General features: G+C 45.3%; 2 protein-coding genes across 4 annotated transcripts; both read right to left on the bottom strand.

The window, feature by feature from the left end:
• Window positions 1-1,416: 1,416 nt before the first annotated feature.
• Window positions 1,417-11,999, bottom strand: LOC135552444 (zinc finger protein 687b-like). 3 transcript variants are annotated; one of them, XM_064984073.1, is made up of 10 exons: window positions 11,940-11,999; window positions 8,740-11,103; window positions 8,265-8,521; window positions 7,432-7,616; window positions 6,830-7,006; window positions 6,365-6,527; window positions 5,873-6,211; window positions 4,575-4,687; window positions 4,203-4,299; window positions 1,417-3,980 (listed from the first exon to the last, which is right to left on the bottom strand). In XM_064984073.1, exons 2-10 carry the CDS (start codon window positions 11,087-11,089, stop codon window positions 3,402-3,404), a joined length of 4,260 nt encoding a protein of 1,419 aa, XP_064840145.1. In that variant the 5' UTR covers window positions 11,090-11,103; window positions 11,940-11,999; the 3' UTR covers window positions 1,417-3,401. The 3 variants fall into 3 exon arrangements, with proteins under 3 accessions (XP_064840145.1, XP_064840143.1, XP_064840144.1); XM_064984071.1 differs by having other exon boundaries at window positions 8,265-8,560; XM_064984072.1 differs by lacking the exon at window positions 11,940-11,999 and adding an exon at window positions 11,658-11,809 and having other exon boundaries at window positions 8,265-8,560.
• Window positions 12,000-12,256: 257 nt separating this feature from the next.
• On the bottom strand, window positions 12,257-15,755 carry LOC135551461 (26S proteasome non-ATPase regulatory subunit 4-like). Its single transcript, XM_064982673.1, has 4 exons — window positions 15,533-15,755; window positions 15,222-15,356; window positions 13,310-13,368; window positions 12,257-13,025 (listed from the first exon to the last, which is right to left on the bottom strand). The coding sequence occupies exons 1-4, from the start codon at window positions 15,612-15,614 to the stop codon at window positions 12,873-12,875; spliced, it is 429 nt and encodes a 142-aa protein (XP_064838745.1). The 5' UTR covers window positions 15,615-15,755; the 3' UTR covers window positions 12,257-12,872.
• Between the last annotated feature and the right edge of the window lie 1,227 nt (window positions 15,756-16,982).

A 16,982-nucleotide genomic window follows, 5' to 3' on the forward strand; every position in this document is an offset into this window, starting at 1 on the left:
GTTGTGTCGTCAGCAAACTTAATGATGGTGTTGGTCGTGTTTGGCCACGCAGTCGTGGGTGAACAGGGATTACAGGAGGGGACTAAGCACACACCCCTGAGGGGCCTCAGTGTTGAGGATCAGCATGGCAGATGTGTTGTTACCACCTGGGGGCAGCCTGTCAGGAAGTCCAGGATCCAGTTGCAGAGGGAAGGGTTTAGTCCCAGGGTCCTTAGCTTAGTGATGAGCATTGAACATCTCAAGGATCATCAATGGAAACAGAATGCACCTGAGCAAAATGTTTAGTCTCATAGCAAAGGGTCTGTAACCTGTTTTCGCTTTGCCATTATAGTGTATAGAATAAGGCTGTCGTGTAACAAAATGTAGAAAAAGTCAAGGGGTCTGAATACTTTCTGAATGCACTGTAGATGACAAAATTATTAATACATGCTGAAATAGTGGTTGTATTGTTTTCTCAAAGGTGCTCACCTGAACCCTGCAGTGTCTCTCAGCCTCTGCTTTCTGGGCAGGCATCCTTGGATGCCTACCTTTCTATGTCTTCTTCCAGATACTACCTTTATGGCTGCTGCCACCGTCGGCCTATGGTAAGGGAATAAGGACAAAATGTAGAATATCAATCTACAATACTAGAATCTAGTAGTGGAAAAAGTACCCAGCTACAATACTTGACTAAAGATGCCTTAATAGAAAATCACTCAAAAGTGAAAGTCACCAAGTAAAATACTTGAATATACTTTAAGTATCAAAAGTAAATGTAATAGCTGAGTATCAAAATTATAAATCATTTCCCATTCCTTATATTAAGCAAACCAGACAACACCATTTTCTTTTTAATTATTTAAGGATAGTCAGCGGTACACTCACACTCAGACATAATTTACAAACTACGTATATGTTTAGTGAGTCCGTCAGATCAGAGGCAGTAGGGATTACCAGATGTTCTCTTGATAAGTGCATGAATTGGACAATTTTCCTATCCTGCTAAGCAATCAAAATGTAATGAGTACATTTGTGTGTCAGGGAAAATCGATGGAGTAAAAAGTACATTATTTTCTTTAGGAATGTAGTGAAGTAAAAGTAGTTAAATATAAATAGTAAAGATACCCCAAAATACAAATGAAGTAGTACTATGGTGGAGCTGGAGGGGGTACATCCAGAAAAGAAAATACAATGTGGGGACCATGTGAAAGGGGAGAATCCAATAGTGGCATTTGGGATTTTGAACAGTTATATCCCAAAGGACTGTAGTATAAGATTAGTGTCTTGCAAAGGTAGTAATGTTTGTGTCAAGATGAGCAGAGGAATTACGTATTTCTGTATAAAATTGTTGTACATAATGTAAACTTGCCTAAATTAAATATTTCATGCCATACTCTAAACCGTTCTATAACGCTTATTCAAAAGACTGGACAAAAGTAAAAGTTCTCCTTTACACATTTATTTTGAAACGGCACAAAAACTGTATGGGAATTCAGCAAGCAGACTACAGTCATAATGGAAAATAATAAAATGAAGCTCGTGGGATCATTATTTCTCTTATATAAATATACCGGGCAAAATTCAAAAGAAGAAGAAAAAAAAGGCTTTCACGTGACGAGGTTTTTGAGACAGATACATAAGAAAGTGGGTTACAGCAAGCATGGATTCTGCAGTTAGAAATCAATCATACACATCATTAAAACACAATACAGGGCCTCCCGAATGGCACAAGGCACTGCATCGCTGTGCCACTAGAGATTCTGGGTTCGAGTCCAGGCTCTGTCACAGCCGGCTGTGACCGGGAGGCCCATGGGGCGGCGCACAATTGGCTCAGCGTCGTCCGGGCTAGGGAGGGTTTGGCCGGCAGGGATATCCTTGTCTCATCACGCACTAGTGACTCCTGTGGCGGGCCGGGTGCAGTGCACGCTGACACGGTCGCCAGGTGTACGGTGTTTCCTCCGACACATTGGTGCGGCTGGCTTCCGGGTTGGATGGGCATTATGTCAAGAAGCAGTGCGGCTTGGTTGGGTTGTGTTTCGGAGGATGCATGGCTCTCGACCTTTGCCTCTCCCGAGTCCGTACAGGAGTTGCAGAGCGACGAGACAAGACTGTAACTACTACCAATTGGATACCACGAAATTGGGGAGAAAAATACACAAAAAAAACACTACAGCCCCTCACACTTTCCCTCTGCTTAATTGTGAGTGACAATATAGCTAACTACCTTCCATAAAAATGTTTCAAATTGGTAAAAAAAAAATGTTACGAGTACAAATACTATACTTAAATTCACATTTTCATAAGAATTAAAACCAAAAAGCTTTCTTTTAGTGTATAATATGTATTTACAGCGCAACATACACCCATGTGCACCACAGGTAAAATCTCTCGTCCTAGCTACAATTGACGACACAATGTACCACTCAAAATAAGACTGGTTACAATAATCTATGTAAACTCGTCTCCTACAGAAATGTGTATGAAACACAGATATAAATCTCACCTTTCACTGTCTGTGGCATCCATTTCAAACTACTTTTACCATTTAATCGGTGGCAAATGACTCCCACAAACAACAACAATAATGTGTTTCATATAAATAAATAGAACAATGTTATTAGTACTTAATCAGTGTTTAAAACTCTCCAAATACTCCCCTTTTTTGTTTCAGATACCTCTAAGGTTACTGATTTGAGAACAGTTTTATCCAGCCCTCACTAAAGAGATGGACCCATAGAAACTGATCTAGGACCAACCAAAGGAGTGCTTTCTTTGTACAGTGTGTGTGTGTGGATGTGAGCTTGACAATGCAATGCAAGACAGAATACCTTTCAAGACACATGGCTCAGATAAGGAAATTAGTAAGAAAGACATGGACAAATCTGAAAAAAAATACAATACAGAAGGAAACGCATGTAGAAAATATAGTATGGTTCACATAAAGATACAATAATATTAAAAGGCAGAAAAATAATAAGTCATCGAAAAGTTGATGATGGACACATATGGCTTAAGTAAATGCTATGATCAGGTGGTCTTGACCCTCAGAACTCTCATCCCCATGCGTGTCCAGTCCACTGCTCAGTATGATGCTCAGCATGTGAGTTTTACTGCACAGTTAGTGACAAAGAAACACAGAGCTCAGATGGCTCAAAACAGCACAGAAGTAGATCTGGGTCCGCTTTTATCCATCCAAATTCAGCTACCCAAGTATGATTCCAAGTCAAAACCCCTCATCTTCCAGGCCTGTCCGTCACCCCCGAGGCCTCACCCCTCTCCATACTGGGGCTTGTCCGGCTCTGGGGTGAAGTTTCCCAGAGTTACAGATCTAGGATCAGCTTCCTCTCCCCAATCCTAACCTTAAACATTAGTGGGGAAAATGCAAAACTGACCCAGGATCAGCAGCTAGGGGCAGCTTCAACCTACTGGGGCTTGTCCGTCTTGTGGGCGGTGATGAAGGCCATGCCGTGGGTCCTCAAGTGGGTGTTAAGGTCGGAGGCCCTGTTGAAGTGCCGCCTGCACACCCTGCAGCTCATACTCCCCTTTCCGTCCTCTCCCTCCAGGGGGGAGGGTGGTGAGCCATCTGGGGAAGAAGGGGTGCGAGGCGGCCTGCGATCGGACTCCCCCTGGGGGTCTCTCACGCGGTGGGTGATGAAACGGTGGCGTCCCAGGGAGCCGGCCGAGGCGAAGCACACGCCACACTGCAGGCACTGGAAGGAGGCGGCATCGGCGCGATGCTGCGGGATGTGGCGCTGGAACTCGGCGGCGTCCTCTGTGGCGAAGCCGCACGGCACGCAGTGGAACACGTTGTCGGCATCGGGAGGCGCTGACGCGCGAGTTCTCTTCACGGGACTGCAGCCCTCCTCGCCCCCCTCCTCTGTGGCCTCTCCGCTGTCCGTGCCACCCCCTTCCTCGTCCCCTGGTGGCCCCCCCTCCCCGTCAGCTTCAGACGAGCTGCCTGGCCCCTTGCCCGGTGCTGAACGCTTCCTGGTCTGAGGGCCCTGCAGATGGACAGAGGGGCGATGGGAAAAGGAGAGAACGTTCAAAGAACATTATCTTGATTTTTGGTTTAATATATTCAGATCCAAGTCACCACACAATGGGTAACATTATAGACCAAAGTTGCAGAGAGCACACAGTAAACGAGTACAGTTGTCCAATTATGACTGAGACTGAAATGTACCCCCACCAAGTAATGGAAAGAAGAATGGATTCTAACTGACCTGTCCATCAGTGGATCTGACCCCGTGATGATGGACCTGGATATGCTTCTCCAGTATGAGCCGACTGCTGAAGGTCCGCTTGCCCTCAGTGCAATATCTGCAAACACACATGTATACACAGAGGCTCTGAGGATGCTGTACACTTTACCTAGGTGAGCTGATATTAGACTGAACATAACATTCTCAATGTCCCTGCTAATTGTCTTGTCCCATCCACTCTTACAGACATTTTCAAATATAATATATGCCATTTAGCAGAATGTATGGGTGGTCCCATGAATTGAACCCACTATCCATGCTCTACCATCTGAGCCACAGGGAACCAAATATGGTGCCTTTGTGGATGTATAGATGAGTATGGGATTCACTCACTGGCAGTGGAAGACTCTCTTGTTGCCCTCGTGGATGACGCGTACATGGCGCCGCAGGCTGGAAGAGGTGCAGAAGGAGCTCTCACACACACGACACAGGAACTTCTTCATAGCCTACAGAGGCAGATACACAAGGAAATAAGAGGGTGAGTCCTTTTGTAATCTCCCCATGTGTACACAGACACTGACATTACACTTCGACCATACACATTTTATTTACTGTATAACAGATTTTTTTTCGCCACAAAATTGAGGCAAGCGAAGAAAATAAAAAACAAATCAAGAAGTCGTAAAAATACTAAACAACCTTGGTACAAACACCTAGTGACCTCAGCAAGAGATTTTAGCCTTAGTGACAGTCACAGGGACCAAGGTTTGAGTCCCAGTCAGATCTGGGTCTGCTCCTAATTAACTACATTGATGTCCATAATTGATAATATACACTCCGTGTACAAAACATTAGGAGCACCTTCCTAATATTGAGTTGCACACCGAACAGCCTTAATTAATCAGAGCATGAACTCCAGGTGTTGAAAGCATTGTGCCTGGCACTTAATACCATACCCCGTTCAAAGGCACTTACTTTTGTTTTGCCTATTCACCCTCTGAATGGCACGCATACTGTACACAATCCATGTCTCAATTATCTTAAGGCTTGAAAATTATTATTTAACCTGTCTCCTCCCCTTCATCTACACTGATTTAACAGGTGACATCAATAAGGGATCATAGCTTTCACCTGGTCAGTCTATGGAAAGTGCAAGTCCTCCTAATGTTTTATATACTCAGTGTATAGAATTCTACTAAAGTAATCAGAATTATTTTTACGATATCGAACTGCTTCAGCTTTTATTTAGCTAGAATTCTATATTTAACACATCTCCCACTCCCGTAATCATACAAATATTTTTAGACAGCAGAAGCAAGCACACCCTGTCTCCAGGAAATGTACCTATTCTAGGTTAGTCAGATTTATCTGACTTTAGAAGTGTTCACTGCATGCTGACTAGCATCTATTTAGTTGCAATGCCCAAATCAACTTAATGTATCTACAAAACAAGTCTAACAGCAACATAATCCAAAAGGAGGGCTACTAAAAAAATCCCTTTTCATTTTTGCGATTCACAAATTATTATTTTGATTCCCGTTATTCAATTCACTGAGCTCTTACCGAATCCCAACTACTACAATAGCGAAGCGAATCAAAATAATAGTTTAATAAAAGAGATTGACATGAATCAAATTAACTATTTTTTTTCTTCTCTTTTTTAACAATTAATTACATTTGTATGGCCTTACCTTTCCATGCTCTGTTTTCATGTGAGAGATGTAGTCGTCGCTCTGTGTGAAGCTCTTCTGACATTGCTGGCAGCTCCATTCTGAGGGGGTCCCACGATGGCTGCCTGCCTCCATAGAACTAGACTGATTCTCAGGTTTCTCATAGTCCTCATCCCCCTCTTCCTCTCCTTCCTCCTCTTCTTCTTGGTCTCGACCCCAGTCCTCTCCATCTGAGTTGTCTGTTTTTTCAGAGGGCTGAGATTTGGGGGGGGATGGGGGGGAGGGGTTGATGGGGGCTGTGGCAGGGGCGGAGGCATCAGATTGTCCCTCCTGTTTGACTGACAGCCCTCTGTGAGCAGTCTGGACAACAGTATAAGAGGAAGTGAGAGGAATGACCAATGTCAAATGAGCGAATATAAATGACTATTTACCATACCATTGAACAACTAACATATCACTTTCCTTTACTGCAATCATATGTTTCCCTGTGAGTTAGAATGTAACTAAACAAACCTTTATGTGTTCCATCATGGAACCTTTCTGCGCGTAGAGTTTGGTGCAGTCAGGACACTTGAACACATGCACTTTTTGCTTGGCCAGGTGGGTGTCGAAATGCATGTACAGTAACGGTTTCTGGGTAAAAACTGTATCGCACATCACACACTTGTAGATCATTCTGCAAATACAGAGAAAGAGGCAAATAGTGGTGTGAATGTAACGTTTTTATCAGGGCTCAAATTTGGACAAAAACTGAGACTAAACGTGCTTTAAAATACACTAAACCAGTGTTTTCCCAATCCTGGTATTATGCACATTTTTGTTTTAATACACCTGAACACAGTTGAATTAAGTGTGTTAGTGCTAGAGCACTAGGACAAAAACGTGCACCCCTCTGGGTCCTCAGGACCAGGATTGGAAAACACTGCTCTAAACCTAAAGAGACATGATAACATGATTCAGTGACTGTGGGGCACTTACTTGGCCTGTCCCCCGGTGAGGGTAGGGTGCTGGGTGCTGATGTGTCCCTGTGCACTAGGGGCAGACTTGAAGGCCATGGGGCAGCTGGGGCACTTGTGGAACACCTCGCAGTGGGCCGTCTGGATGTGGGACTTGATGGAGTTCAAACCCCCGAAGACCACCTGGCAACTGGAGCACCTGGGGAAACGGATATGAACAAAAACAAAATGTTAAACACATAGGTTTAGTCACTGTTGTCAATGATGCTAATATAGTGTCCATTGACAATTGGGTGGCTTGATTGTCATGTAACTACGGCGAGAATCTTCAACCACAAAAGTGTCTTTTCACAAAGAATGTTATCTGAGGCATATTTGCATTTGATTATTGTAGTTCTCTCTCACTCATACATCCACCTGACAATGCTGCATCTAAGCAGTAGTTTGTGGAATGTAGACATGCATGTATTTGTAGCACGTTTGCATATCAGTGCAGATTACTTGCACACTGAAAAAAGCTGCTAAGCCGAAACGTCTGTAGTGAAAATACTTTTTGCAACATCCTTCATGTGCAGACCTATCACATTTGTTGCTGACTTATCAGTGCAGACACTATCTCTTCACCTGTAACCGATGCGGCGGGCGAAGTGCAGACAGGCCTCCTCCAGGTGGGTCTGGAAGCTGGCCTGCCGGGCGATGCCCCCACACTCTGGACAGACGTGGGGTGCCCGGTGCTTATGAATCCTCTGGTGAGCCGACACACTGCACCAGTTAGGCAGCATCATGGGAGGGGAACACAGGGTACAGGTCTGGGCAGGAAGATGAGCGGGAACAGGTTTAACAATTGACATTTAGTACACACAGAGGCATTAATCATAATTCATTTTCATAGTAAACATTAGCAGCATCATGCGAGTGGAGCACAGCGTACAGGTTTGGATAGCGAGGAGAAAAGGTATAAAAGTTGACTACGGCATAACACTATGAATACACTACTACTTCTAATACTGCAAAACTTCTACTAATACTAAAACTAGTATTGCGTAATAAGACAGTCATCACCCACATGTCTTGAAAGGGGAGGGAGAGTTAATAAAACCATTTTGAGCCATTACTAATGACTTGTTTTCATAGTAAACACTAGTACTTTGTAATAGTATTGACTAATAAAGTAAAGCAGGCCATTAAACATATTATAGTGGTTTCCCAAACACAGATTAAGCCTAATCCTGGACTAAAGGGCATGTTCAGTGGAGGTTCTCCATTGAAAGTGTTTCTCAGCCCAGGACGAGGCTTAATTGGTATCTGGAAAACCACTTTAATATGTTTAATGGCCTGCTTTACCTTAGTCAATACTCATTCAGTCATTATACATGACTAAGCTTGACACTAGTAGTTCGTTACCAGCCTGTAAATTATGCACACCCATACTTCAGGCTCTATGTCAAAGGACTCACCGAGTTGGGGGTAGCTCTGATCTGCTGGAAGTGGGCGACCAGCTCGGCCTTGCCAGAGAACTGGGCCTGGCACTCGGGACACTTGAAGTTGTGGTACTGCAGCACCTCGCCCTTCGTGCAGGGGAGGGGCATCAGTGCCTGGGGGCATTGGAGCGCGCGGCGGACTGGTCTCGGCTGTGCGGCGGAGGGAGACCGTGTGTCTTTCAGTGAGCTGGAACTGGACGATACGGCGGGGACTCCGGACGTGGGGGAGGAGACTGGGAGGGGACAGGAGATTGAAGAAGGGGAGAGCATGCCTTGTCAACAAAGCAAAGCAAGAACACAAATAAGATGGAGGTGAATTGAACTTACTGACCACATCCTGACAGAAATAAAGCATTGTTTGTGAAGCTTTTACTTTTTTGCACTACTTTGTCCAAAGCCCTACGAGACGCAGCCACTGTCACTAAAAACTCTTCCGAAAGAGATGCCTTACCGATGGGTGTGGTGTCCTGCTGGCCAATCATCTGCTCCATGTTGACGGGCCTCATAACGAGGTGAGAGCACTGCATGACCAGCCCGCGTTCTTTATGCTCCCTGGCGTGGAGCAGCAGGCTGCACTTGTTAAAGAAGGCCAGCCGTTTGGCACAGTGATTGCAGGTCACTTCGATGCGCAGTGAGCGCCTGTCGTAGTGACGGGCCAGGCTGCGCTCCAGGGCGAAGGCGTCGCCACATTCCAGACAGCGGTAACCCGTGGCAGGCAGAGGAAGCCCCCACTCTGGGGGCGGAGGAGCCGAAAGGTCGGGTTTATAACTGGGCAGCAGGTTCTTGCTGTTGAGGATCTTGTTGAAGGCCTCCACCAGGCTAGACTGACTGCGGGAGATGACGGCACCCGTACTGTTCACGATGGAGGCAGGCTTGTTTGGCTGGTGAGTGCCTCCGTTAGCTGTTTTAGCACCGACAGGACGTACGCACAGCCCACCAGTGGCTACTGAGAACTTAGGAGAGGAGACAGAGGGAGCGGCAGGCAGGGCGGCAGATTTAGTGAAGCTAACAGCAGTTGCAGATACCATGGCTTTGTCTGAGGCAGCCATCTTGTTCTGAGCCTTGGTTGCAGCAACTAGCATAGCGCTACTGGCTGCTAGTGTAGACACAGGTAGTGTGTTGAGGCTCTTTACTTTCTGCGGCTGGGAGGCTACCATACGACCAGAGGGAGTGTCAGGCTTCCGGGACCTGTTGGCTGGGGCCTTGCGCCCCCCTTGATGAGCCTTGCTGGGGTCCAAACCCTTGGCTCCGGCAGCACCTGCTTTGGGTGCGACCCTGGTAACAGTTCTGGTGATTCCACCAGTGGAGGTTTTGATGGTCTTTATCCGCACTTTGAGGGGCCTGGCAGGAGCCGCAGGCCCTCCTGGAATTGAGGTGCCACCTTCGGTGGTTGGAGGTTTAGACTTGCCATCATCCATCTCCATTTTCTCCTCTCCTGTTCTTGCACCCTCTTCCTTTCCTAAATCTGCCTTGCCATCCATAGCCTTCTCTATTCCATTCCCCAACTCCATCTCCTCCTCCTCCTCCTCCTTAGGCTCCTGAAGGTCTGAGGGGGGCGGTGTGGAGGCTACTGCAGGGCTGGAGCACCTCTTGGCAGCTACTGGTGCTGCCGATTTGGGTCTCTCTGGCTCAGGACTTTCAGGCGAGTCCCGCTCTTCTATAACATGCTCTGGGTGTTTGTCTTCCTGTGGTGGACTCTTGGTGGAGCCTGACTGGGGAGTTGAGGTCACGCTAGTGCCCGAGGGAGTGTCCCCTGGTTTGGGGTGAGCTGCCGAAGAGGCCATGGGATGGGTGGAGTCAGAGATGGCAGCAGGGGATCTAAAACGACGTGCCAGTTTGGGAGGGGTGCGGGACGGGGAGTCAGGGGGTTCCTGGATCAGCAGCGGGGGCCCTAGGTCCGGATCAGAATCATCCTCCTCCGAGTCTCGGGGACTAAATAATGCCGGGCCGGCTTTAGGTGCCCCGTTAAACGGCTGAGATGAGTGCAGCGGGTGTGAGGAGAGGGCTGATGACGGAGACAGGAGCAGAGGCTTGGAAGGCGGGAAGAAAGGAGAGGACAGTCCAACTGACACTGCTGGGACAAGAGGAGCAGACTCGACAGATGAAGAGGAGTATAACGACGCTTTGTCCTCATCTCCTCCTCCTTGGCCCGTCTCTTGCTGTGTATGCTGTTGCTGCTGGTAGTGCTGCTGCTGTAGAAGCTGCATCTTTCTCGCCTTCCCTACAGGGTCTCCCGACCCCTGCACCATGAGAGGCTTCAGTCTGTTGAATATATTGCCAACCTGCTTGGCAGATTTAGTTGATCCAGCACCGCATCCTCCACCCTCTGAAGCTGTTTTGGGTTTACACACGGACCACGGCTCCCCATTAGATTGGGCATGAGCCTGGGTTAGGGGCGGGGTCACACCAGAGACCCCAAACCCATTGTGGTTGAGTGGTTCAGATTCCGCCATGCCTGGGGTACAGGCACCGAGCCGTGGACCCACAGCGACCCCAGCAATGCCGTCCATAGTGTCCTGGTCTGTGTCCCCATCCCCTCCGTCGATGGTGTCGTGTCGCACACGGTTCTTTACAATAACGCTGACAATAGGGGTGTCAGCTTGGGGATCTGGGGGGCTAGGTGGTCTCAGAGACGGCCCTACACCAACCCCACCGTCTGGCTTTCCCAGAGGAGCACCGCCTGGCCCGTGTGGGCCCTCAGCCTCATCAGGAGCAGACTGGATGGCCTCTTTAGCATCAATGTCAGGAATGTCAAACGCTGCCAACAGGTCATCAAAATCTGGGGTCTTCATGTCCCCCATGCCGGGACCTAATCCTGGAAGACAGAGTACACCAAGCGGACAGAGAATGAGTGACATGATGGCACGATAACATCCTGTGTTTCTCATTGTACCTAAATCATGTATACAAAAGTTTAAATAAAAAGGGATATAATCCTTCATGTTCCTGTTCAGTAAATATAACTAGCTACCTAGTTAATACTTAGGCCAGCTAGCTAGTTAGCAGCAGATCCATGTCAATGGACAACAGAGCAGGATTTCTTTGACCCGAGCAGTGGTAGCTACGACTGTTCGACACTAAGATTACTAGCCAGCTTCTCAAAGTATTGCATACAGTAAACATTGCGAGTAGGGGGCTATGTTGCCTAGCTAACATGAACACAATACCGTTTCTGAAACAGACATCGTGTTGTCTACGATTATGTCAACAACTAGCTAATGCTAGCTAAAAGCTACAACATAGCTAGCTTACTATAGCTAGCTAAGAAAGAAATGCACTTCTGTTGATCTGTTTAATAGTTTAATTCACTGAGTGAAGACATTAAATGCAGCTTTTGAGATGCCTTACATATGGAATAACATAACCTACAATGGTTTCACGATGATGAATAATTTAACACCACAAACGTCTTGCAGCTGTGAGTTTATTTTCGGCTTCCCCTTCATCATATTCAGCCAGGCTAACTGGCCAATGAGCCCAAGCAGCGCGAGGGTTTCTTTAGCGGAGGCCATTGTATCCATTCATAACGGGTTACTGGGGAATAACCATGCACTATTGTCAATAAAGTGATCTTATGGGTTGATCATTGCCACTGTGGACAATTGGTGGGACCGGTATTTTCAATCTCAATTGCACATTTTGATTGTTTACCTGGATCTGTGATTCCCGACTATAGTCTCTCGCTCCAGACGAAGAGCCCTTTACTTCCCGTCACATGATGAAAAGAGCTCCTATCAGATCATTGTATCGATGCAATTTCTTTTTTTACTGCCGATTCCACAAAAATAATTTGTCAAGGGAATGGTGCCAAAAACAAACAAATGTGTTTTTTTTTTTTTTTTCTAAATTGGACACTAAACTGATGTCTACAGTTTGTATATAATAAAACCAGATATGTTAATTATTGCCACAGATCACACATCTCTCAATTCAATTTCAATGTAAGGGCTTTATTGGCATGGGAAACATGTTCTCTTATTAAAACGTTCCTATTCTAGCTATATGGAGTAGAGAGGGTCATAAAAGAAAACATTCATACAAACAAGCTTCATCCATCTTTTTTATTGCAACAGAAAAAAAAGGAAAAATGAAAGATGGATACTGTTTAGTTTACAAGCTTGGGGACCTGTCATTAAATGCCACTTATAATGCCAGTTGGCGAGTAAGTCAGTTAGGACAGGGTAAATCAGTGAGAAACCAGAAATGATGTCTATTACACTGAGATTATATGCAGAGAAGAAGATCATATTCCATTGAATGGCAGTAAAGACTGGTGGCATCCCAGTTTGGTCTTACTGTTGTCTGGTCTATTTGTGTGTGCTTGTGGGTTTCTTGTGGATATTGTCGACAGTCCGTCATCAGTAAGTCATATCATGCATTCGTGTCCGTCCAACTGTGTTCCCGTATGACAGTGTCAACCCTATATGTGTCATGTCTTTGTCTGGTTGTCCATGGTTTCATCTGAAATGGTACCCTATTCCTTATAGTGCACTACTTTAGACCAGTGCGGTGCCATTTCGGATGCAGCCACATGGGTGTCGTCAATCTGTCTGTCCCCATTCCTCATTTCTTCTTCTCCTCGTCCTACTTGCTGCCAGGCTTGGGTGGGCCTGTCTGGGAGGCCAGGGAGCCCATGGCGTTTCGGATGGCCTCATTGTTAGGGTCGACACCTGGCAAGTTCTCCAGAACGTTCTGGAGGTACTCTGGGTCCTGCATTACATCATAGTCATCATCCTCCTGAGGAAGAGCCACAAGGTACATTATTAATGAAGGGCACTGATTGTATATTTTGTTTATTGTTGTCAGAATAATTTCATCAGGTCAAATTCCTGGTACCTGTAAATGTACTTGACCAAATAAATGTGATTCTGATTGGAAGGGAGATAGAGAACATACACAATCAAGAGAGAGCACGTTTCATAAATGCAGCTGGGATTTTTTTGCAGACCGATACCACACATGAATGTATTGAACAACAAATTGTAAGGTTCCTGATTTCATTGATCATGTGAGTTACCTACCTTGGCAGTCTCAGTGTCCATGGGGGCACCTGTGTCCATAGCCATCACATCTCCATACTCTAATCACAGGGACGGGTTGGTAGGGAGTGGAGGGAGAGTCAAAATCAAATATAATGTATATCATATGGAAAATCGAAATTGATATGTACAGTGCCTTGCGAAAGTATTCGGCCCTCTTGAACTTTGCGACCTTTTGCCACATTTCAGGCTTCAAACATAAAGATATAAAACTGTATTTTTTTGTGAAGAATCAACAACAAGTGGGACACAATCATGAAGTGGAACGACATTTATTGGATATTTCAAACTTTTTTAACAAATCAAAAACTGAAAAATTGGGCGTGCAAAATTATTCAGCCCCTTTACTTTCAGTGCAGTAAACTCTCTCCAGAAGTTCAGTGAGGATCTCTGAATGATCCAATGTTGACCTAAATGACTAATGATGATAAATACAATCCACCTGTGTGTAATCAAGTCTCCGTATAAATGCACCTGCACTGTGATAGTCTCAGAGGTCCGTTAAAAGCGCAGAGAGCATCATGAAGAACAAGGAACACACCAGGCAGGTCCGAGATACTGTTGTGAAGAAGTTTAAAGCCGGATTTGGATACAAAAAGATTTCCCAAGCTTTAAACATCCCAAGGAGCACTGTGCAAGTGATAATATTGAAATGGAAGGAGTATCAGACCACTGCAAATCTACCAAGACCTGGCCGTCCCTCTAAACTTTCAGCTCATACAAGAAGACTGATGAGAGATGCAGCCAAGAGGCCCATGATCACTCTGGATGAACTGCAGAGGTCTACAGCTGAGGTGGGAGACTCTGTCCATAGGACAACAATCAGTCGTATATTGCACAAATCTGGCCTTTATGGAAGAGTGGCAAGAAGAAAGCCATTTCTTAAAGTTATCCATAAAAAGTGTTGTTTAAAGTTTGCCACAAGCCACCTGGGAGACACACCAAACATGTGGAATAAGGTGCTCTGGTCAGATGAAACCAAAATTGAACTTTTTGGCAACAATGCAAAATGTTATGTTTGGCGTAAAAGCAACACAGCTCATCACCCTGAACACACCATACCCACTGTCAAACATGGTGGTGGCAGCATCATGGTTTGGGCCTGCTTTTCTTCCGCAGGGACAGGGAAGATGGTTAAAATTGATGGGAAGATGGATGGAGCCAAATACAGGACCATTCTGGAAGAAAACCTGATAGAGTCTGCAAAAGACCTGAGACTGGGACTGAGATTTGTCTTCCAACAAGACAAGGTGTTAGAATGGCCAAGTCAAAGTCCAGACCTGAATCCAATCGAGAATCTGTGGAAAGAACTGAAAACTGCTGTTCACAAATGCTCTCCATCCAACCTCACTGAGCTCGAGCTGTTTTGCAAGGAGGAATGGGAAAAAATTTCAGTCTCTCGATGTGCAAAACTGATAGAGACATACCCCAAGCGACTTACAGCTGTAATCGCAGCAAAAGGTGGCGCTACAAAGTATTAACTTAAGGGAGCTGAATAATTTTGCACACCCAATTTTTCAGTTTTTGATTTGTTAAAAAAGTTTGAAATATCCAATAAATGTCGTCCCACTTGTTGTTGATTCTTCACAAAAAAATACAGTTTTATATCTTTATGTTTGAAGCCTGAAATGTGGCAAAAGGTCACAAAGTTCAAGGGGGCCGAATACTTTCGCAAGGCACTGTATTTGGCAATGGTAAGTGGCCGCATCTGTCTCTTTGTTATGGTTTGCAGTGCGTCAGGCTGGGTAATTGGTAGGTCCCAAGCTTTGAACCAAAAACAGTTTTAAAAAAGACCTACAATCACTTTTTAGAATCACCACACAGCTAACAAGTGTGTGTGTGTCAGTGGGTGCTATTCAGAAAGCATGAGTGTGGATGGTGATTTATAACCCACCTTCTCCGGCCAGGGATATCTGCATGGCATATGCAATCTGCTCCTCCTCGGTTATATTGCTGCAGTCAGGCAGCACTGCAGCTCTACCAGTCTCAGGCTGAGTTACCGACATCTTTAGCAGGGCATCCTCAGATTCTGAGAGCAAGCGAATTGGTCAATTAAACCATCATACAGTACAAACATCAGTATTCTCTTCTTTTATACCCTACATACTTTAGAAATGAGAATGGTTAGGCATAAAAAAATATTAGACAAGGGATACAAAACCTACTCACTAGAGAGACATCTATCCCTACCCTCCCTCTCCTTACCATACACTGTGGTGACATCGGCTGCAGAAGCAACAGCCACTTGGCGAGCCTCCTCCTCCTGCCTCTGTCTCTGCTCCTCCATGGACACACGCAGAGCCTGAGTAGATGGGCACACAGAGGCCAGGGAAACAATAATAGAGCTGGTAACTCTGGTTCACTTGACTAAGTCACTCTGGATAAAAATATCTGCTAAATGACCAAAATGTTTTTTTAAACACACACAAAAAAACTATTGCCTTCTTACCAGAACAAGCTCGGGGTCAGCGCTGGGGTCCACGCCAACGTATTGACACGTTTCTTTTAAATTGAGAGATGACAAAATTGAGGCTAAGAAGTTGGAGCTCTTTTCTGTCTGCAATAACAAGGACTACACACATCTTTCCATCGTATAATTTTTTGTGTGCAAATGAACTCAAGCTTACGGACAATGTCATGTGCTATAGCAAAGCAAGTGAGTGAGCTGGGGTAGAGGTACTTTCCCGAAACGGACCACACAAACAACTGGATTTGTTATCCCTTTCATGCCCTGCCTCCTGTCCACTTACCAATATCTGAACAAGACAGCCTCATCAAAATTGCAACAAGCGATTCTGTGAAAATTTAATTTAAATCAGAAGCCACTGCCATATTTCTGGATTGGGCTGCACTCACGAGTATCCTGCATTGGCAAATCGCGCTGTTAAGACACTGATGCCCTTTGCAACCACGTACCTATGAGAGAGTGGATACTCGGCCCTTACTAGCATGAACTAACTAACTACATATAGGCACAGACTGTGAATGGAAAATTATTTAAGACCGAGACTCTCTCCAATACAACCCAACATTGCAGAGGTATGTGCATCCTTTCAAGCACACCCTTCTCATTAACCTGTGGTGAGTTAAGCACCATTTTTGATGAACAAATAAGGTTTTATATGTAAGATGGCTAAATAAAGAGCAAAATTATTTATTATTATTATTTGTGCCCTGGGTCTTTGTCACTTCCCACGAGCCGGCTTGTGACAAAAACTCAAACTCATTCTTATGTTTAATTAATGTATCGTATAGTGTGTGTGGCAGGCTTACAATGATGGCAAAAAAAAAACATTTGAGACTAAGCTGACTATGGTGCTAGAGGGGTACGCAGCTGGTGGTTGAATGTTTGAAGGGGTACGGGACTATAAAAAGTTTGGAAACTACTTAGAATACTCTAGAATATCGTTGTATGCTGTAGCATTACGATTTCCCTTCACTAGAACTATGGGGACCAGCCCGAACCATGAATAACGACCCCAACCATTATTCCTCGTCCAAACTTTACAGTTGACACTAAGCATTGGGAAAGGTAGCGTTCTCCTGGCATCCGTCAAACCCAGATTTGTCTGTCGAACTGCCAGATGGTGAAGCATGATTCATCATTCCAGAGAAGGCGTTTCCACTGCTGCGAAGTCCAATGGCAGTGAGCTTT

The sequence above is a fragment of the Oncorhynchus masou genome, chromosome 13, assembly GCF_036934945.1.
Source record: "Oncorhynchus masou masou isolate Uvic2021 chromosome 13, UVic_Omas_1.1, whole genome shotgun sequence".
NCBI classification, from domain to species: Eukaryota; Metazoa; Chordata; class Actinopteri; order Salmoniformes; family Salmonidae; genus Oncorhynchus; species Oncorhynchus masou.